The sequence below is a fragment of the Rattus norvegicus genome, chromosome 5 (genome assembly GCF_021556685.1).
Source record: "Rattus norvegicus strain SHRSP/BbbUtx chromosome 5, alternate assembly SHRSP_T2T, whole genome shotgun sequence".
Lineage (NCBI taxonomy): Eukaryota > Metazoa > Chordata > Mammalia > Rodentia > Muridae > Rattus > Rattus norvegicus.
In genome coordinates this window covers 105,206,210-105,228,893 of record NC_141538.1, presented here as the reverse complement: position 1 = coordinate 105,228,893, position 22,684 = coordinate 105,206,210, and the positions used below count along the sequence as shown (strand labels likewise).

Here is a 22,684-nt window from a genome sequence, read left to right as displayed (position 1 = left end):
CTTACAAACTCTAAATTTACAAACTTGTCAATGTAAAAAGAAAGCATGAGTAAAATTTTAAAATAAGGGTATCCATCCCAGAGAAAATGGAAGCAAGTCTTACAGAGGTACTTTTCAGGGTGTTCCTAACTAGGAATCTGCAGAGTGCAGAAAAATCTCAAATACATGGAACTACTAACTGCTTTACAACTGCTTGAAATAGTGAGGTTATGTCCTTGCACTCTAACCACGTATACACATGGATTAAAGCTCTAACGTTTACTCCAGTGCTCTCCAGCCAGTGACAGCAACAGATACCACACTGCACAGCTTTACCATGCCACATGGGGGAAAGTCAGGTTTGTGTTTGTGATGTGCACATCATCAGTGCAAAATTTCACTGAATGGAGGCCATCAACAAACATGTGACCAACCAGTTCAATATTCAGGATTCTACCATACAACACTGAACCACAGAGAGGGCAGACAAAATGTGCCCTATATTTTTATCTGTGAAATACTATAGTACTATTACATCAGAATCAAGTCACGTAGTTTTGTAGGGAAAATGGTCGCTTTCTCTATAGCTCAAAGGTTGTGTAAACACACACACACACACACACACACACACACACACACACACAAGAAGACAGAAGCTGTAAAGTAACCAAACATATTTCCAGTTTTGCCCAGATAAGTCTGTGAGCATCTTAGATGCTAAAAAATCTTATGGGCAAAGGAAACATTTTTGAAAACACAGGACAAATATAATTGCTGGGATAGAGGGAGGGAAGGAAAGAGATGTTTTCTATTTTATAGATTTTTCTCTTGGGCATAATTATGAAGTGACATTCAGGTACATCCAGTGAAATGCCTTTTTCCCCTCACAAAATCCAAAGACATCAGCAAAACCACCTCTATCAGTAATAAAAATAAAAAGTCTTTGACTTTTTAAATGTTATCATACTGTCACAACGGAATAAAATTAGCCTGAAAAACGATCTAAAGGCATATGATGCCGTTCATTACGTATGGCGGCAACAGCAGTGCTTCTCAGTGTTCATAAAGGCTGCTCCATTCAATTTACCTCCAGTCAATAATTAGGAGTCCACAAATAAACCTGGGCAATTAAATCAATACTTCCAGGCAATTATATTCTAGAGTCCAGGCTCAGTGGCACAAAAAGGTACTATATCAACCTGCAGTGTTATGCAGTCCAATGCCATTTCAACAGGGAAGGTTTAATACTAACTGGACAGAATAAGCATGTACCCAGATAATGCAAAATATGTCCATGTACACACACACACACACACATACACACACACACACACACACACACACTCACGGACAACAACAGTATAACCTTAGCAAGATTTCAACATATTGATTTATTATTTTATGAACATAATTGATGATAAAATTTCTAATTAAAGGAACTATATGGACCTAGTTATAAGGTCAACACTTAGAAAATCATTACAAGTTTATTTCTATCATTTTAAAGCTGAAGACCACTCCACACCAACTATCTTTGAGCTCCTTCAAGTGCCAGGCACTGCCTGAGCAGGAACTAGGAAGTGAGCCGGGCAGGCTGGAGGAGAGGTTAGGAAGTGAGCTGTAGGTGGTCCAGCAGTTAAGAGCGTGCTTGCAGAGGGGCTGAGCTTGGTTCCCAGCACCCACACTGGCAGCCTACAACTGCCTGCAAGTTCAGTTCCACAGAGAGCTGATCCTCTGGCCTCTGAGGGCACTGCACTCACGGGCACCTCCCGCCACCCCACCCCATACACATGATTCAAAGGTGCATCTTAAGAAAAACAAACAACCTCTCTTTTCTCAAAATCAAGCTGTCACTCTAAAGGGGCTTCTCTCACACCTGCCTATCATATTTGAACAACATTAACCAAAATGTCACCTATCACATTGTATTACTGAAGTAATTTCAGATAAGGTTTAAAAACTATATAACGTTAACACTAAGAATAGAAGCAGCTTATGTAGCATTTACTTATTGTTCTTTGTTTCTTGTCTTGATGCTGGGGGTTGGACTCAAGTCTCTGTACATGGCTAATCAAAGCACTCGAGCACCCACGGACTAGTGCTACTCTGTTCTTGGCGTCAGTACTAACACAGGAGACGCTATCTGTGATGGAGCGGCAAACTAACAATACTTATTATCAACCTGTTTTTAATTGTTGCAGAAACATTCACAGGGCCTTTCAGAAGTCACTAGCTGATGACTTTTTTCTTTTGTCACTTTGAGAATTATGTTTTAGTTTTTATTTATTTCAGGTTGGGTTCCAAATAAACAAGTAGGGTGTGCAAAAAAGAGACTATAATAAAAAAGTTTTAGAATGCATTACACACTGTCAGTGATGTCAAAACAAAAGCTGGCTGTGACTAGAAAAGCAGGCCTCTCACCTGCCAATAAACTGCCCTTGATCACTTACAAGAGGGGCACATCCCAGCAGACCCTGTGTGTATTAAAAAAACACTTGAAAGGGGAGGAAGAGTATATCACACTGGTCACAGTAGCAGCCTCAATAGCGCCCTCAGGGACCCCGGCTCGGCTCGGCCTTGTCATCCTCTATGCAGCCTTCCACTCAGCCCAGAAAACGTCGATAGGAAAATGTTTGAGGGGCCTCTGGTGGAAATTTTTTCATTCTTTCTGCATTGACAGGATGCCAAATCAATATTTACTTCCCACTAACAAGCTGCTCGAGGTCTCAGTAGAAAATATTGTAGAGAATGCGGGAAGACACAGTAATAAACAGCTGTCTGGCTGTGAGGAAAACATGAATTGACTGGAAACAGGTCCACAGTAAAAGGTCACCAAAACCCATGAACTCCTCAGGTGTCCGTATCAACTTCCAACTTTAAAGACACTAATAAAGAATCTCTTTTCCTAAGAGGTTGGTAGAATGGATCCTTTCACTCCAGCAAGCAGAGCGCTTGACTCGATAATTTAATTAATGCACTTGCCGAGGCCCATGTTGACTCCTTCTCAAGGCATTTGCTTCATTTGTTAAGTCCAAAGGAACAAATAGGGGGTTAACTTTACTGTGGACTCAGGGGACATTTTTTCACCTAACAGAAATAAATAGGGGTGTCTACAAATGCGAGGCTGGCAATGTTTATTTGGAAATTTTAATATATAAAGCACAAAAATGAAATACCTGTCCTTGGAGAAGTTTCTGAATGTACAACATCCAGTCCTTGTCATTTTCAGCATCTATCTTTGTCTTCTCGATTTCCTAAGGAAAGTGAAAACAGGTACATTAACTGATGTGAACTTACTCAATTCTGCTAGAATCTGGTAGCAAGATATAGAATATATCTCTAAGATATCAACTAAGAGTGACTGGAAACTCTATTCCAAGATGGAATATTTAAATCCATGCTATTTAATATTTAATTCTTCATTAGTGTAAAATTTCATTTACATACAAATGGAAGCGATGTTTGTATTTATATATCTCATAATAAATTAAGAATGTTCTTGCCTAGCAAGCGCAAGGCCCTGAGTTCGGTCCCCAGCTCCGAAAAAAAAAAAAAAAAAAGAAAAGAAAAAAAAAAAAAGAATGTTTTTCAGCTTTCACAGTGTAGCTCCAGACAGGGATGAATAGGAGTAAAAAAGAAGTTATAGTAAAAAAGAGGATGCAGGGCTGGAGAGATGACTCAGTGTTGTTAAGAGTGCTTGCTGCTCTTGCAGAGGACCTGAGTTTGGTTCTCAGCACCCATGTCAGGTGACTCACAATAGCCTCTAAGTCCAGCTCTAAGGAAACCAACTCCACCTCCTGGCCTATGCAGGGTTTCTCTTCTCTCTCTTTTCTTTCCCCCTCCTTCCTCTCCCCTCTCCCTCCCTCCCATGTGTGTGAGCATGCACACACAGACACCATATGTGAAAATGTAGAAGCATTTGAGAAACTAACACTTGTTGAAATTTACTACGTCAGTCTCCATACTAGACACTGCACACAGACACTCATCTTTCAACATGAATTTACTGCACTGCAGCTGGTGCAGTTTAAAGAACATAATTCAGGCACGATACTCCACTCCTTGATCTCTAAAAGATGTACAGTTCATTCTCAATATCCTCGGGTCTGTAATTAAGCACAATGAATATATAAGGCGTTCTGACACTGTTCAGAGTGTGTTTGTGCTCAAGTTCTTTTTGCTTCCAGGAGGATTTGCAGACTGTGTGGCATGTGTGGCTGCAGGTGGAGGTCTCTGGTCTCAGGTGCCTCAGCTCAGAGGCATAGGTGCTGCTTCAGCTGTCTTTGGAACTATGAGGAACTTTTTCTAAGGTCACACACTTAAAGGAGACAGTTTGTCTAATTCTCCTATTCAAGTGATGTGATGTCTTTGTAATTTACAGGCCAGAGAGCACATCCTTGCAACACCAAACAATGAAAAACATGTGCCTGCATTTGTGTGTGTAAGTGCACAGGCACACACACACACACACACACACACACACACACTCACAGAGGCACACTGTCAAAGATCTGATTAGGCGATTGTAGCAAGCATAGGTGAGGCCCTCACTCAGGCACTGCTGTCTTCCTTGCACCTTGTTTGATCCTACACACGATCATATTCTTTCACTTCCACGACCAGTCCCAGATACTGTGGCACAAATGCTGAGACTTGGAAATAGGGAAACTAATAACTCATTATCCCATTCACCCACAGGATGAAAATGATCTCTGCAGAATTCCTTTGGATGTTTTCCAAAAATTCTTGGCAGTTTAAATATCTTTATATTATAGATGTTCTTACAGCAGAAAATCTCTTAGATACTCAGGACTGTAGGCCTCTCACAGAGGACAGTCTCATACAAAACCTTAAATATGGTGCTTTCTTTCATCATTGAGCAAATATTTATTGTGATGACCTTGGTATCATCCTACCTTAAATCTTTCTGAATATAAATAACTGAAGATAGGCATCCTTCACACGGTTAAAAATTACTGTTCCTAGATGAGACAGGACCCTTCCCCCAGGCCCACTGATAGAAATATAATCCACCCAAACAGCAGAAGCAGCTTACACATTTTAAAACAGTAAATATTTTTAAAAGGTAGAATTATCAAAATAATCATTTCAGCCAGGAAAGCCAATAAGTTGTTACCTAAAAAAAAAAAAAAAAAGAAAAAGAGAGAAAAAGAAGAAAAAGAAAAAAAAACCAACCAACCAACCAACCAAACAAACAAAAAAAAAACAAAAAAACTCACACACAAGACGTTTATCAAATCAATGGTGACTTGAGTGACCTGCATTCAGTTGAACTGGTGAACTAAGAATAGTGATGACCAGAGTACATGGGCTGGCCGGGCAGTGACTGCTCAGTGATACTCAGAGGACACAGGGTTGGAGCTGGCTAGGCAGTTAAGAGATGCTTGGTGCTCCCCAGAGGACAGGTTCCAAGCACCAACATGGTGGTGCACCACTCTCTGTAACTCCTGCTCCAGTGGTTTCGATCCCCTCTCCTGACAGCAGGCATGCATGTGGTACAAACAAATGCATGAAGAAGAGCACTCACATACATAAAATAAATTAGCCAAAAAAACTGTGTTACTCCTGGGTACGGTGGCACAGGCCTGTAGTTTGAAAGGGTCAAGAGACTGAAGCAGGAGGATCACCTGAATCTAGAAGTTTCAGAACAGCCTGGGCAACATAGCAAGGACCTTGCTTCAAACAAAAGAAAATCACCCCTCCTCTCCCTCCCTCTCCCCTCACTCTCTGCCTCTCCCTTCAACTCTTTCTCCCTCTCTTTCCCTGCCACTACCTCCCTGCATCTCCATCTCCCCACTCCTCTCACAGCATGCACACACACACACACACACTGCACACACACACCCTGCACACACACACACTGCACACACAGACAGGCACACACACACAATGCACACACAGACAGGCACACACACACACAATGCACACACACACAATGCACACACACACAATGCACACACACAATGCACACACAGACAGGCACACACACACACTGCACACACACACACTGCACACACACAATGCACACACAGACAGGCACACACACACAATGCACACACACACTGCACACACACAATGCACACACACACACTGCACACACACACTGCACACACACAATGCACACACACACTGCACACACACACTGCACACACACACAATGCACACACACACACACTGCACACACAGACAGGCACACACACACTGCACACACACACAATGCACACACACACAATGCACACACAGACAGGCACACACACACTGCACACACACACAATGCACACACACACAATGCACACACAGACAGGCACACACACACACACACACACATACACACACACACCAACAATGACAAATAGCCTGGCCTACAGGGTATATACTATGATTAGTCAAAGAGAATGGCGATGACAGGAAGGGAAAATGGCATGAGTGACAGCAATATGACTCTTCCTAATTGCTTATTACGTCTGCTATCCTCCTTTCCTGTTACATACATGACTCGTGTGTATATCATATACTGAATTTCTTTAAAAGCATTGCGTTGGTTATATGTGAATATTTTTCTTTGAGAACTTGACAATATCATCTTAAAATGAAACTGAGAATTATAAAATAGAAAAGTATATTTAAGTAAAAGTACAGTAAGCCATTTATTAGCGAATATTCAAGCAATCTTACCATTTCATCTCCTGTGTGCAATATTTCTTCTAGGTCTGACCGTGAGATGTTCAGGATGGAAGCGGCCAAGGTCTGGGCTTTATGGGTTGAGGTTTTACAAGCATGTCTGCTTTTCTGCGTCTGCCTAAGCTCTCTGACTTGTTGTCTTGTCCTATGGGCATCACTTTGTAACTCATTGACCAAAGCCTAAAAGATATTAGCGAGAACATGGGTTCATGTGGAAGTCATAATGAAGACAAAGTCGTCCAAACATTAAAACGTGAGTGCACTAGCAAATCATTTTTATTAAGGTTACTCAGATTTTATTCATTTTAGAAGAGAATGGGCTGTTATCTACCTATTGTCATTATCTAATAAAAATTCTCTTAAATCACATCTTAACTACCTTTCTTTATTAACGAAAGCTTTCTAAACTCAGTTTTAGATGTGCTAACTGGTGTCTTGGTTGGTCAAGCTTGTAGCAGGCAAGCTACTTGTAATCATGATAAAGCAGTTGAGCTGATGAGACAGTTCTATTTATCTGTAAACATTCTATTTGCTTATTAACTATAATAAGCTATTGCATATAAGGGCAGACCTATCAGAATTACACCAAACTTCTCACCAGAGACTCTAAAAGCCAGAAGATGCTGGGCAGATGACATACAGACTCTAAGAGAACACAAATGCCAGCACAGGCTACTATACCCAGCAAAACTTGCAATTACCATAGATGGAGAAACCAAGGTATTCAAGATAAAACCAAATTTAAACAATATCTTTCCACTAATCCAGTTCTACATAGGATAATAGAAGGAAAAGTCCAACACAAGGAGGGAAACTACGCCCAAGACAAGACAAGAAAGTAATCTTTTCACAACAAACACAAAAGAAGAGAACCACACAAACATAATTCAACCACTAAAAACAAAAATAATAGGAAACAATCATATTTGTTGGTCCTTAATATCTCTCAATGGACTTAATTCCCCAGTAAAATAACATAGGCTAACAGACTGGATATGTAAACAGGATCCAGCATTTTGCTGCATACAGGAAACACACCTCAGTGACAAACACAAATACTACCTCAAACTAAAAGGCTGGGAAAAATGTTTCCAAGCAAAATAGACTTTTAACCAAAAGTTAATAAAAAAGATGGGGAAGGACTCTACATTCCTATCAAAGAAAAATCCACCAAGATAAACTTTCAATTCAGAACATATATGCTCCAAATGCAAGGGCACCCACATTTGTAAAAGAAACATTATTGAGGCTCAAAGTACACATTGGACCTCACACAATAATAGTAGGAGATTTCAACACCACATTCTCACCAATGGACAGATCGTAAGTTTAATTGTTATATATGCTGATGGAAGATGACCACTGAAAAAGTTGCTTCTGTAATATTTTACTAAAACTAAATTAGAGATACTGGGAACAACTTGACATGACCAAGTAGAGTGCCTGTGTGAGCGACTGATGCCCATAAGGTGGGAGGAGGATGAAAGTAAAGAGGAAAACTGAAACTATGTCACAGAAGTCTTTAAGTTTTCCCTTTGAGAAATCAAGAAGTGCTAGTGTATGTCACTCCTATAGGCAAATACAAAAATACAATTTACTCTGTAGGGCCAGAGTTCTGTGTGGTGATACTAGGGTGGCTTTGGGGGCCCAAGGCAGGCTGGCCAGCCACTGGGCTGTTTCAATACATTGCTAGTTCAAAGGTTTCAAAAAATAACCATCCTCAGCAGCTCTCTGATATAAAGCAAAAGCAAATATACCACAATGAAGAGTGTGGGTTGCAGTCATGTTGGTAGCTGTTACTTGATTCTCTCTTTACTCTTCCTCCTAGATACTATTGACTTACACACACACACACACACACACACACACACACACACACACACACACACACACAAAGTCCAAACAGAGTGAAATATATGTTTCTCCACTGTATTAGCAAACACCAATCTGATACTTTAGTACAATTTGCTTTTATAACTATTTTGAAGTTCCAAATTCTCGTTTTTCATTTATTACAAATCAAGTGGAATCAGCCTTGACATACCTATATCTTCATTGGCATTTTAAATTATATTTTAGCAAATCACATTTATGCTATTGAAATTATATTTGCCTATTGAATATGTTACATTTTTCATAGTTTATTGCTTTTTAACTATAATGTTTCATGGGGAAAAAGTTTAATGTAGTTGTCCTAGTTAGGTATCTACCAATACCTACGTGATAAATAAATGACCACAAACAACTTGGGGAGAAAAGGTCAAAATCCAGGCAGGAACTGAAGGCAGGAACCTGGAGGCACGAAAGGAATCAGAAGCTGCAGAGGAATGATACTGACATGTCCTCATAGCTTCCTTATCTTGCTTTCTTATACAACCCAGGCCCACTTGCCTATGAATGGGAAGACCCAAAGTGGGCTGGATCCTCCCACATCAATTCTCCATCAAGAAAATGCCTCATAGACTTGCTAACAGATCAAGCTGATATGGGCTCGCTCTCTCTCTCTCTCTCTCTCTCTCTCTCTCTCTCTCTCTCTCTCCCTCCCTCCCTCCCTCCCTCCCTTCCCTTCCTTCCTTCCTTTCTTTCCTTCCTACCGTCTTTCTTTCTAAAATCTAGATTCCTTCTTCCCAGATGACCCAAATTAAGTTGATAGAAATCTAACTAGCTCCATAGTTGAATTATGAGTCTTTAAGGTGTGTTTTTTTCTATCATTTACAGTGGAAATTTTCTTTTTGATATGATCCAAATAAGAGCCCTGGAAAAGACTATGAGATGATCTTTCTGCAGGAGACTCTGGAGGAGGATACTTGAGAATAACAACCTTAAATGTTATACAAATGTTAAACATACAGAAAGGTTGAAAAATGTTTAGGGCACATATACCTCCAACCTATATATTATAATCAGTTATCTATATTTGATTTGACATGTACCTATTTATCCACTGACCTATCTTACATTCTTGAGGCATTTTAAAGAAGGTGGAAGGTATCTGTCTGATTGGCCCCTAATTACATTGCCATGTATTCCATTAGCTAATGATGAATGTTCTGAGTCCTTTTGAAATCAAAATTTCTACACAGTATAATATGTTTTGACTATATAGGTTTATGAGTTTTTACTAAATGAGAACATTTTTTGGCTAACCTACACCTAAGTTGAAGTAGATGGAATTTCCTTGTTATGTTTTGAATGCAGAATATCCCTCACAGACTAATGTAAAATTTGAACACGTGGTTCCCAGTTGGTGTGTTTAGGATGTTGCAGAACCTGTAGGAGGTGCAGCCCAGGTGGTAGAAGCGGTCCACTGCTGGTTAGATTTGAGGTTTACAACCTTGCTCTAGTCCTCTTTTCTCTTGGGCCTTGATCCTTGGAGATGTAAGCTGGCTGTTTATTACCTGTCATCATAGCTGTGAAGTAGAATCATAGCTAAGCCTTACCACTGTGATAGAGTTGACCCTAGACTATGAGTTCAAAGAAATCCTTCCGTCTTAGGTTGCTTCTTGCCCAGTATATTGTTATTGACCTTTCCTGGTCAATCCTTAGTCAGTCAGTTTTCCTAGTACCATTTATCAAAAATTAAAGCAAACAATATTATATTCACTGTCATGTACTCTTTGTATCAGTCACTTACTGATTAATGATCTATCCATAAATTAATTTATGAGCTCTCTGCTCTGTTGATCTATGCTCCTCTTATGTCAGAATCATGAAGGTTTGAGCACAAAACTTTTCAATACAGTTTAAAATCAGAAAGTATAATACCTTTCACTTAAGTCTTCTTGTTCAACATGGCTTTGCTTAGTCAACATCTTTTACGGTTCTATACAATTCTTTACTATGTATGTTAAATATGATGGGATTATTAACAGCAATTGTAGTGAATAAATATACACACATACATACATATATACATGTACACAGACACTTGGGTACTAAGACATTTTAATAATATTCATTCTTCTAATCCATGAGCATAGTTTATTTTTCTATTTATATTTTCTTCAATGTATTTCATCAATTACAAAAATTAACATTAATTCACAGAAATTCCATTTTCTTCATTGAAATTTACTCCAGATTTTCTTTTATTGGCTTGCTGTTATTGTAAATGACCATTCCTCTCCTCTGTCTCAGAGGTGTGTTGTTAGTATAGAGAGACAGAGCGCTATTGAGCTCATTCATTTGGAGGTATGGTCTTAGGGATTTTTAAAGTCTACTTCTGTGCAATCTGCAAACAGAGATAACTCTGCTCTCCCCATCATGATTTCTGTAACCTTTATTTCTTTAAACCTTTTGTGTTGGTCCTGATTTTACAGAAAATGCATTTCATTATTGAGCATGAGTGCTTTTATTGTACTGAGATCCACTAACTCTATATTTAATATTTTGTTTTTAAACATAAAAATGTGGAATTTTGTGATATTCTTTTTCTATATCTACTGTATGACAATATGATGTTTTTATTTTTCTAATTTAGCATCTGATATGTATTTATTTGCATATTTGAGCCATCCACAGAACAAATACCATTTTAACATAGTGTATGAGGTTTTGAATGTGGCTGACTAGTTAGTACTTTGTTGAAAATGTTTGCATCTATGTTTGAATGATAATGGGATGTAATTTTCTTCTCTTCCCATGTCCTCATCTAACTTTGCTTTCAGAGTAATACTGACCTTGTAAGTAAAGTTTGGAAGTGTTCAGTCCACTAAGTTTTTTGGAAGAGTTCAAGAAGAACTGACATTAATTCTTAATATTGGGCCAAGCAGTAGGGAATCCACATGGCACTGGATTCTGTTTGTTGGGGTTTTTTGATTACTGATTACTTGTTATTTACTTGGATTTTGTGTTTCTTCATGGTTCAGTCTTGGTGAGTGGTAGTTTGTTTTTAGGAATTTCCATTTATTATAGCTAATGTAACTTCTTAGCATATAATTGTTCAGAGTATTCTCTTATGATCTGGATCACTTCTTGGTTATCAGCCAAATTTCTGCCATCGGAGCTATGAAATATTTCTACTTGCTTCATTTATTAATCTAGTTGACTAAAAATTTGTCAATTTTATATTAAAAAAGCTTAGTTTCACTGATCTTTGTTATGTTTTTTATTCCTTTTATCTGACTCATTTCTTTCCTACTGTGTAGTAGTCTCTCCTTTCTGTGAACTTTGGGCTCAGTTGTTTCCCCTGCTCTTTAAGATTCCAAGTTAGACTGTGAACCTGAGGCCCTTTTCTTGACAGCTGTAATCTTTCCACTCAAAACCTATATTTTCTGCACCACATATACATTGATAAATTTTGTTTCCACTTTCATTTGTCTCATTATTTCTTTATTTCTCTCATTTATAATCAGTCCTACTAGTCTTTTGGGATCAAATTGCTTAACTTCCAGATTTTCATGAATTCTCCTCCCATTACTGATTTGTACTTTTACAAATAGGGTTAGTAAATATGCTCTGTTTGACTTTAGTCTTTGAAACCTTAAGACTTCTTTTTGTGGCTCTCATATTCCTGAAGAATGTTCTGTACATGTCTGCGAGGACATGTGTGGTCTCTGCTGTTCGTGCCCTCTCTGTTGGGGGATGTACTGTGTAGGGCATCATTCTCCTTTTCTTCCTCTGCTGCTCCATCTCTAGATAGTCATATATTTAGAGTATTTGCTCTATATATGTAGGTGCAATGATATTTATACCTTTTCTGTCATTTCCTTCTTTTGTGTGTTTATTAACTAAAGTCTATCTTATTATCATTTGTATAGAATATCTTTTTCTATCTCTTCACTTTCAGTAAGGTGTGCCTTTACAGGTAAATTTAGCCTTTTTTATGATTACTACATCACACTTTCAAAAGAAAGAAAGATGTAAGGAAGGAAAATCTATTCAGTCACCGGGCATCTTCTGATCAGAGAGTTTAGTCTACTTACATTTAAAATAAACATTGTCAGGTACTGTATTTACTGTTTCCGTTTTGTTAATGGTTTTCTGACCACTTGTTCTGCCATTTTTCTATTCTTTACTCCATTCTTGGTGTCTTCCTTTGGTGACCTTTTCATATAATTTGAGGTTTTTTTCTGTGCATTCCTACTTTAGAATTCCCTTTGCCACCATCTTGTGGCTTTCGTAAGATATCTTGTAATTTTAGCTTCTTCCTTTCACATTCCTGTTAACAGCAATGTGATGATGATCATGTTTCCATGACGCTTCTCTCCTCACATGTAGAGATTAGACATTATGATTTATCAATAACCTTATATTGTATGGCCAACATCAAACTTCTGTCATTTAGTTTCCACATATTTAACTTTGTGAATTGTAGTTGAAAGTCGTTTTACTTGAATACTAGAGTCTGTAGAGCTCTAAGGAACCCTGGGTGATGCTCCCTCTTCAGGATAGTTCACTGGAGCACTTTTACTCCCCTCATTCTGAAGGACTGCATTTTTGACTACAGTATTTTTGGCTGGCAGATTTGACATTCACTATTGTGAGGATATCCCATGTTCTCCTTATGTTTGAGGTATTTATGAGCAGTCCTTTGGCAATCTAATAGGTGTGTTCCCTCTCATAGGGGGTTCTTGTATATGAGGAGTCATATGGTTTTTTCTTTTTTAATATTTTCTTTACATATGCTATTTAGCAATTTAATTATATACACTCTCATATAGAACTTTTGTGCTCAGTCTTATGGTGGGAATCTTTGCAGCTATGAAACTGTCTCTCTCTCTCCTCTCCCTCTCTCCAAATTTGAAACATTTTATCATATTATTTCTTTAAATAGCCTTTCTGTTCTTTTATCTCTCTGCTTTCTAAAATTCCTATCATACATATATTTAGTTTGATGATGTCTCAGAAGTCTTGTGGGTTTTTTCTTTTTCATTAAAAAAAAACTTTGCTTCTACTGTGTAATTTTAAATGACCTATCCTTGAGTTCAAGGGAATCTTTTATGGAATATCCTACTGAATCTTTTATTGAAAATTTTAGCCCAGTCTTATGTTATCTCTATAATTACTTTTCTCCATAGAAATAAATGTTTCTAATTGATAACAGCTTCATTTTCTCTTAGTATAACACACACACACACACACACACACACACACACACACACACACACACACCCTAATATGTGTGTCCTGTGAGGTATGTGCACATGTGTAAGGGATGTGGCTGGGCATATCCATGCAGAGGTCAGAACATGACTCTGGATGCCTGTATTGCTGTGAATCACTGTCTTCCGCTGGATCAGAAGCTCACTGTTTCTCATATGCTCTCTACAGTGAGCTATGGGACCTGCCTGTCTCTGGCCCTCAATGCACAGCCATGCCCCACTACTTAGTGGGTACTATATCTGAGGACCTCATCCTTGTAGAACAAGTTCTCCTATACACTGAACCATTTACCCAGCCTTACATCTTTTGTCATTATAAACACAGCTCATACAGAAATATTAGTGTTTAATTTAGTTTTATGAAATTTCTAAACTTGAATCATATCTTAAAAGAAAATAATATAAATAACACAAGTTAATTTTATGATTTTCTTCAATATTTACTTTTTCTGAGACCATTGCTGTCACTGTACCTTCCTTTCCCTGTGGTTTCTGCTTCCTTGACAGGTTGCATACTTTCTTCCTGTTGTTTCCTCACTCCATCTAATCCCCGACACGTTTTCTTGTATTTTACTCACTTATCTGAGTGGTTCCTTGGTTGGTAGGTTTCTCTTTCATTAGCTCAGATGGGCCATCATTAGTTCAGATGGGCCATCATTAGTTCAGATGGGCCATCATTAGTTCAGATGGGCCATCATTAGTTCAGATGGGCCATCATTAGTTCAGATGGGTCATCATTAGTTCAGATGGGCCATCATTAGTTCAGATGGGCCTTCATTAGCTCATCTGATTGCATGGCCTGTCTGTCAGTCCTTTGGTGTTTTCATGGTTTAGAAAGAAGCCACATCTAGTCTTCATAGATTTGCTTTCAGAGGAAAAGCACTCACCAATTAATCCAACTTCTGAGTTTGGATGGGCTAGCCAGTGGCATCCATGTGTAGTATGCTTGCTGTCATACTCCCTGAGTTTGGCAAGGTTATTACATATTCTTTGAGTTCAGGGGAGTTTTCTGGATGGACTTTGCATTCAGACATGGTTTCTAGTTAGACACCAATTGTTGTTAATAGATAGCTGCATGCTCTGTTCCTTGGTTGTCTAATTCCAATGGTTAGACTTTCAATTGAGCTGTCAGTATAGGCTTAGACTTTCAATACAGGGTTGGCTCCTGATTTGAAAGAACAAGATTGTATTTTCTGGTTAAATGTTATTCAGTATAGATTTTGTGTTTGAGTAAGGTTGCACTGACTCCATAATCAGGCAATATCTCAAGCTGTACCCACTTGGATAGATGAACTCACTGGCTACGGTTTCTACTTTCCTGTGTTTAGGCAGGTCATTATAGGGTCCTTAAGTCAGGCTGTAAACACACACACACACACACACACACACACACACACACACACACACACACCCCACTATACTACATGTAATTCTGCGTATGAACATACATATATAGTTTTAATGTACTTTTCTCATTTAGGGTGATAGTGTTCCTTTCAAGAGCCAGACTACCTAACAAAGACTTCCAATATCAGATATAAAATAGCCCTCTTTGAGTGTTGTCCAGAGCTGTCCACAAGATTTCCAAAGCATACAGCTCATTGCAGTTGCTCTTGGTTGTCCCCCCAGAGGTGAAAAGTAAGCCCTTATTACTAAAGACACCATGAACTATAGAAACAGAGCTCAGAGACCCCTAAATGCCCTCTCCCTGAGGACAAGTTTGCATGTTACCAGAAGGTGCTGTGGATGTCTGAATGAAATTAGCTACATAGACTCATAAAGAAAATAGCCCCATAGACTCATAAGGCATTATTAGAAGTGCAGCCTTGCTTGAGTAGGTGTGGGCTTGTTGGAGCAACTGTGTCACTTGGGGGTGGGCTTTGAGGTATCAGAAGCTCAAGCCAGGCCTAGTTGCTCACTTGTCTTGCTTCCTGCTGATCCAGATGTAGAACTCTCAGCTCCTTCAGTACATGTCTACTTGTATGACATCATGCTTGTTGTCATGATAATGGACTAAAGCTCTGAACTGTAAGGCATGCCCAATTAAATGCTTCCTTTTATAAGAATTGCATGGTCATGGTGTGTCTTTACAGCAGTAGAAACCGTAACAAAGATAGGAACCGTGAGGCAACTGCAGTTCTGCCCAGCTATGATGCCTGTGAGCCAGTTCAACAATCAGCATAGCGTAATAATCGTATGGATGCAGTAGTGGTACACTTCCTGGTGGTAACCACCAGCTTTCTACTTGGACTTAAGACCCACTCCACAGGAGACAAAGCATGTCTGGTACTGGAAATCTGGCTTAATCCTCAATGCTGGTGAATTCACGGTTATTGGAGGAGAATCTACAGTCATATATTTACTAAACTAGTCTATTCCCTAATATCAGTCTATAAACATTTGTCCTTACAGTTACAGAGAAGGAAACAAAACAAACTCAACAACAACAAACACACACACACACACACACACACACACACACACCCCTAATTATCCAACCAACAATTGATTTAATGAACTGAATAGACAGTTCCAAAGACAAATATAAAGTACCACGATAAATACTTGAAAAAAATGTCCAATATCCTTAGCTATCAAGGAAATGCAAATTAAAACTTCTTTGAGTTTCCAGTCAAAATGGCTTTCATCAAATGTCAGTAGAATATGGGGAAACGCAGGAATGTAAACTTGTTCGACTACTATGGAAATCAGTACAGAAGTATCTGAAGACACTTAAAAGGGACAACTCATATCCTCTAAGGCAAAGCAAATCCTCTTTACCCCCACTAAGTTGCCTGTGTCCGGTATTTTGTTGAAGCCACAAGGAAAGTGATGTAACTCCCTAATTCAATTTCCACTGACTTATTCCAGCATCTTACCTGGAAAGTTAATTCAGATACTCTCACTCTCCTGTTTGATACCATCTTAGGAAGTTAAATGTTAGGTCTATCTTAGTCCCAAATCATACAGAGTTTGAAAGTTTTTAAGTTGATGCATTTTAATAGCTATTTTGTTAAAGCATAATTATATTATATTCATGACAGATAGTGAAAATAACTTCTGCGTTTATGAATTTTTTGAGTAAGGATATAAAATAGTCTGGAAATATTGTAAATGATTTCAAAAGAAGGTATTTTTTTTCTATTTTGAACTACTGATTTATGAATATACTATAGATTAAACAAACTATGGGGAAGTAATAATCTAGTCACTTCCTTTTTGTTTTTCCACTTCCTTCAAGCATTGCTTACCATATTATTAGGGACAGAATGAACATATACTTATTTTCTTTGCAAATTACCCATATATGGCAATATGAAATAACACCCTTGTCCTTTATAATGATCTCCATTGTCCCAATATCAGAGGACATTTTCAAAATGAAAAGACTTTCTTGGATGGACATGTCAATGCACAGCTACTCTGTCTTCAATTCTGATCATTTACTGTAAGCAGCAGCAGTAGCATTCGTAAACAGTAAACAGGAAGCCATAATACTGCACTCTTACTAGCTCTAGTTTTCCAGCTTTATTTTCTTGGGGTTTTCTAGTCTGTGAGCCTTGAATGCGTTAGCTAATAACATATGATCTTGAGTTTCACTTAAAAATTCTGAAGTCATCATTCTTATCATGGTTTCCTAAAGAAATAACGCATTTTAACAGCCTTTTGAAAAATTCTGAAGTGGCTTGAATTCCTAGTTCTGGGTCAAGCGATGGCCCTTTTTATTAGAAGAATCCCATAGTGCTGCTGGGTTGACAAGTAATTCAGAAGTTTGCCCGTGTCTTAACAGCATTTAAATAGGTTTACTGAGGTATAGTTTAATATAGTTTAAAGCTCACCAGTTAAATTAATATATTTTATTAAAACCCTTTCCTTTAAAAGCTCTAATTTTACTTTAGTGAGAAAAGATTAAGTATGAATTCAAGGTGATTATATTATAGAAGTGTTTAAAACTCCTAATTAAAAAAAAAGAGCAGTGCCTAAATATTAACCATGCAAATGTAAACATAAAATTGGAATGTTCAACAAATGCCTACACTAAAGAAGAAAGAAGTGCAAATCCCCAAGAATCAAACTAAATTTTACCAAACAAAAACATTTATTGATAAGGAAACCATGCACACGTTCCAGCTAAATGCTGTTGTTTAGCTAGCTTGTATTTTATAGTTAAGAACAACAAAAATTTTTGAGAAAATGGTGTCTGGCATATGACTCTCACATGCATGCACATTAACAAACCTATATATAATATCAAGGCTGACTCAAATTGAGCAAATACTTCTAGAAATTTCCCCAGTGTGTTTTATCCAGTTACTAGGAGAATTCAAAGCCTCAGCTCTGCCACATATATCCAGCCCAGATGCTCAAAGCACTTGATTTCACCCCAGGGCCAAATTCCATATTCAAGAGTAGATCTAGAGCAGATGGCCCTTCCACCTCTTCCATAGTCTGCTTGTGCCCTACAAATAAATGAGAAGACTAAAGTGAACGCAGATTCCACAACAGGACCAGAGCAAACATTAGTACTATTAAACTACTGATAATATTTATTAAGTAGTTTAGTGTACATGGTATCTAACAAGCTCTGTGAAGAACATATTGTGATTATTATGATCTACATAAGAACTATGCAAGGTTATGAACAGCTCTTGACTTTACATTTTTAATCTGAAAAGTATCTGTAAATTCTAGTACCATGTGCACGTGTGTGTGTGTGTGTGTGTGTGTGTGTGTGTGTGTGCATGTATGTATGTACATGTCTTTCTGTCTGTCTGATCAATTGCTCAAGAATGTAATGAGCCTCTTGGGTGATGTACTATAAGGAAATTATTGATAATGTTTCTTAAAGTTGGCTATATAATATCATTGAAACAATGAAAAATGTTAAGTGTACACTTGCATTTTAATTGTACACACAATAAATGATCAGGAGATAACTATCCTCTTACTTAACACTGCTATCAATAACAGTTGATACTTTTAGAGCAGACTGGTTTGCCAGACCCCATTCTGAACCTTTCCTATAAAGATTTACTCAGACCCTAAGCCCAGGTATGCCCTATCAGCATGATCATCGTATGGGGAAGGAGTCTGAAGTCCAGAGGATTAAGTCAGTTGTCTGAGATGACAAAGCTAGTATGGAGCAGAGCTGATGTGGCTACAGGTTGAAGGAGAGCCTCATACAAAAGGCCCTAAGCTGACTCTGGAAGTACAAAGACGGGAGGAAGGAGAGCTTGAGAAAGGGTAAGAGTTGGAGAAGAGAAACAGTCTGTTGGAACGGCAGGATACCATTCAGTTACAAAACGATGGAAGCTGAGTTGTGATGCAGCTAAGACAGCAGGGCCCCAGAACCTGCAGATGCTGTTACCTGTGCGGGTGGCCCCTGCGCATCACTGCCCAGTCCTAGGTCACTCGAGTGAAGAAGAGAAGTGGCTGACTTCCCTTTACTAAGACCCAACCTCCCACTCTGGACCAATATTTCTGCTTTTGACTGCTGTCAGCCTTTGATTAGGAGAGCTTAAAAAGAGGTATGATATTAGTGTCAAGCACACATCAGCAGAAAACTCAATTACAACAAATATCAAATTACCACTGGAAACTGGGAAATTTTAACTTTGAAATGCTAAATGGATATGTTTTTGTCAAATAGATTCAATTGTTGAAAAACAATGTAATGTTTCTATAATTTCCTGCATGTATGTCTTGGTACCACATGTGTGCCTGCTGCCCTTGGAAGTCAGAAGATGGTTTTGGATCCCCTGCAACTGGGTTTACACACGGTTGTGAGCCTCTTTGTGGGTACTTGGAACTGAGCTTGAGAATTCTGACCAAAGAGATAGTGCTCATAACCACTGAGCCATCTCTCTAGTCCCCATTGAAAATGTTCATCTATTCATGGAGGTAACTTGTCAAATGCAGATCTGGGGTCCTGCTGAACTAGAATTGTGATTCAGTAGATTCAGGGCCAATATTATACATTTTATTTAAATGCAAGAGAATCAAAGGATTCTGAAGTTGGTAGTCTAAGGGGCTAAATGTTTTAAACCAAGTGTAAAAATCCCAAAAGAATAAAAATTCCAAAACATAGCTTTTTACACATTCTCTTGAGACAGGTTCTCACTGTGTAGACAGGCTGGCCTGGAACCCTCTCTGTAGTCAATCTCATACTGAGATCGCTCTGCTTGTACCTCTTGAGTGCTGGGATTAAAGACAAGTGCCAATAGGCCTTGTTTTTACTATACCATTTAAAATGTAATTCAAATTAACATTCCACGAAACTGTAACAATCTCACATTTATTTATTTATTTATTATTTATACTTTATATACTTGTTGGCTAGTATAAAGGATCATTATGTCACCATTAAGGGTCAATATGTCACCTTTGAATAACTAGAGTTTAGAGACTCAGGCACATAAATAAAATGTATGCTTTTTAGGCTAATTTTTGCTCATCTACTTTCTGTGGAAATTATTTTATCATGGTCACAAAACTACACTAAGTGGATAGAAATCAAATTATGTAGTCATGAAATTGGTTTTTCTATTGTACAATTTCTGGTTTTCATTTACCTTTTTTCTTTTAAAAGACCACATTTAAAGTATATTTCATAAAAATAATGATTGAAAATAATAAAACTCATGCGTCTAATTCATAGTTTAAATCCTGTCTAAAAGAACAGCAAAGGAAACTCAAAGCTGAAAAGAAACCAGGAAAACAAAGTCATAATAAAAACGGTCCTACATGGATCAAGTAGCAACAATATTCAAAGAGATATTTCATTATAAATTAAATGGTGGGACTTCAGTAAGCAGGAAGAAAATGACATTTTAAGTCAGGAAAGGCAAATTATATTCACTGAAATTAATCATTTTAACCATTCATGATCTTCCTAAGGATGCATTATTGACTTAACTTTATACCATTTAAAACCTTTATTAAAGGAGGTCAAATGTTTATTTCATTCATTTTGTAGCTACCTTTAAATAAGTCACTTCCTAAGGACCTATGATTTCTAGTGAAACAAAGCTGGGCATCTTGCTGGCACATTACTGGCAATGTTTTGGGCTCTTATTTAGTGGTGGTATATGACATGATAGCACATAGCTAAATCCAGTTATTTGCCAGTGCACAATTAAAGTACAGTCCCAGGAATATCATTACTTGTAAATAAGATTATGCCTAAAGACATTCTGAAATACTCAGCAGAGGGCCTTATTTACCGAGGGCTTCAAATATGGCCCAACTCTTGATCTGTCTATAGAGAAAAATCATACTTGAGCTGATACGAGAACATTAATATAAATGTAAAATAACATTTTACACAGTTAAAGTTTAACCCATTTTAGATTTGCTTCTACTTATGTGCATGCATTTGTCTGTCTGTGTGTATGTCATGTATGTGCACTTGTCCTAAGAAGTCAGAAGAAGGTGTCAGATCCCCTGCAGCTGCAGTTACAGGCAGCTATGAGCAGCCCTGTGTGGGTGCTGGGAACTGCAATCGGGTTCTCTGCAAGGGCAGCAAGTGCTCCTGGCCCTGTGCCACCCCTGCAGCCCACTTATCAGGTATGAGCAGTATGGTGAGCCATGAAATGAAGGCAGTGAATGGCGATGCAACCTTACAGGAAGACATTACATTTACATTTTATAGATGGAGAGGACCGTGTACACTAAGAACTGAAGCACAGATGGAAATGTGGTTGGGGGCAGTAGGGAAAAGAATGGACTTTCTTTCCCACTTCAGACCATTTTACACTCAAGATTGAGGATCAATAGGATGACCATTAATACTTCACATTTCCAGTGCAAATTTCATTTAATCAGTGGTCATTATTGTATGCCTCTTCTTTCCAAGGCACTATGGTACATGCTGTGAAGATGAAGATTAATAAACTATTGTTCCCACTATTGAGGAAACCACCATGGTCTGGCTAGCGGTGACAGATTTTCTTACTAACTACATGACAAAGAGTAAAAGGCACTGAATAGAGTTATTGGCACTTTATAGGGGATTAAACAGGGTGGAACTTTCACATGCTCTGCTCGCAATGGCTGCTGCTGCTGGAGGAGGAGGAAGAGCGCTGAAGGTATCGTCCCCTCCTCCAGCAGTCAGGCTTAGCCTAACTCTCTCTGGGATTCTTTGACGTTAGGTGGCATCTAGATAAGACAGCTGCCTTCACCTGCGTGAGGCATTTCTGCCTTTATGTTCTCCTCAGTCACTTGCCCCCTCTCGGGCTGTGTGGATTAGTAAAGCAGGAAGAAAGCCGGGAACACACCTGCACTCCTCATGAGGATTAGAGGCAGGAGAATCAACAGTCTGAGGCCAGCAGAACTATATATACATAGAGAGATAATCTCTAAGCAGTAATATCAGCAACAACTAAAAGCAAGGAACTTGACAGCTTCCCAAATCCTCAGAAAGAGGACAACACCTCCGCCTGGAGGAAAGCACTAGTGAACATGCCTCCTTCAATGACTCCGACCTGCACAAAGACAGTGAACTCCTCGATCTTTTCATTGGCCAGCAGCAGTTTCTTCTGCGTGCCTTCCAGGACCTGCTCACTCTGCAACGCCAAGCCTTGGAGCTGCTCCGACGCTGCGCTCTTGATCTGAGCCATGGCTGTCTCCGTGTCATTTAGTTTTGATATCAGGAGATTCATCTTGAGATCCTGTAAAAGATTGATATTAACAAAAGAAAAGAGTATTTCATACACATATTGGGAAAGGAAGTTATGAAAGTCAGATTGCATTATTCTGTACATGCAATTTACTCTCATCTAGGTAAAGAGAATCCCTGCTTCTCTATTTGCTAATGCACCACACTCACTAAGGTAAGACAAACCCTAGTGTTCATGTAGTGCACAGTACCTTTTATAGTTATGTGGAGTTATTAAGTAGTT

The 22,684-nt window shown here is 38.5% G+C and overlaps 1 protein-coding gene across 13 annotated transcripts in view; it reads right to left on the bottom strand.

The window, feature by feature from the left end:
• Positions 1 to 22,684, bottom strand: part of Cntln (centlein) — a 274,806-nt gene that overhangs the window by 11,285 nt on the left and 240,837 nt on the right. For 8 of the 13 annotated variants that reach the window (NM_001438394.1, XM_087550987.1, XM_087550988.1 and 5 more), the window contains 3 exon segments: positions 3,156 to 3,233; positions 6,676 to 6,861; positions 22,268 to 22,453. In NM_001438394.1, the coding sequence (NP_001425323.1) occupies positions 3,156 to 3,233; positions 6,676 to 6,861; positions 22,268 to 22,453 (450 nt within the window). 13 annotated transcript variants of the gene reach the window in all.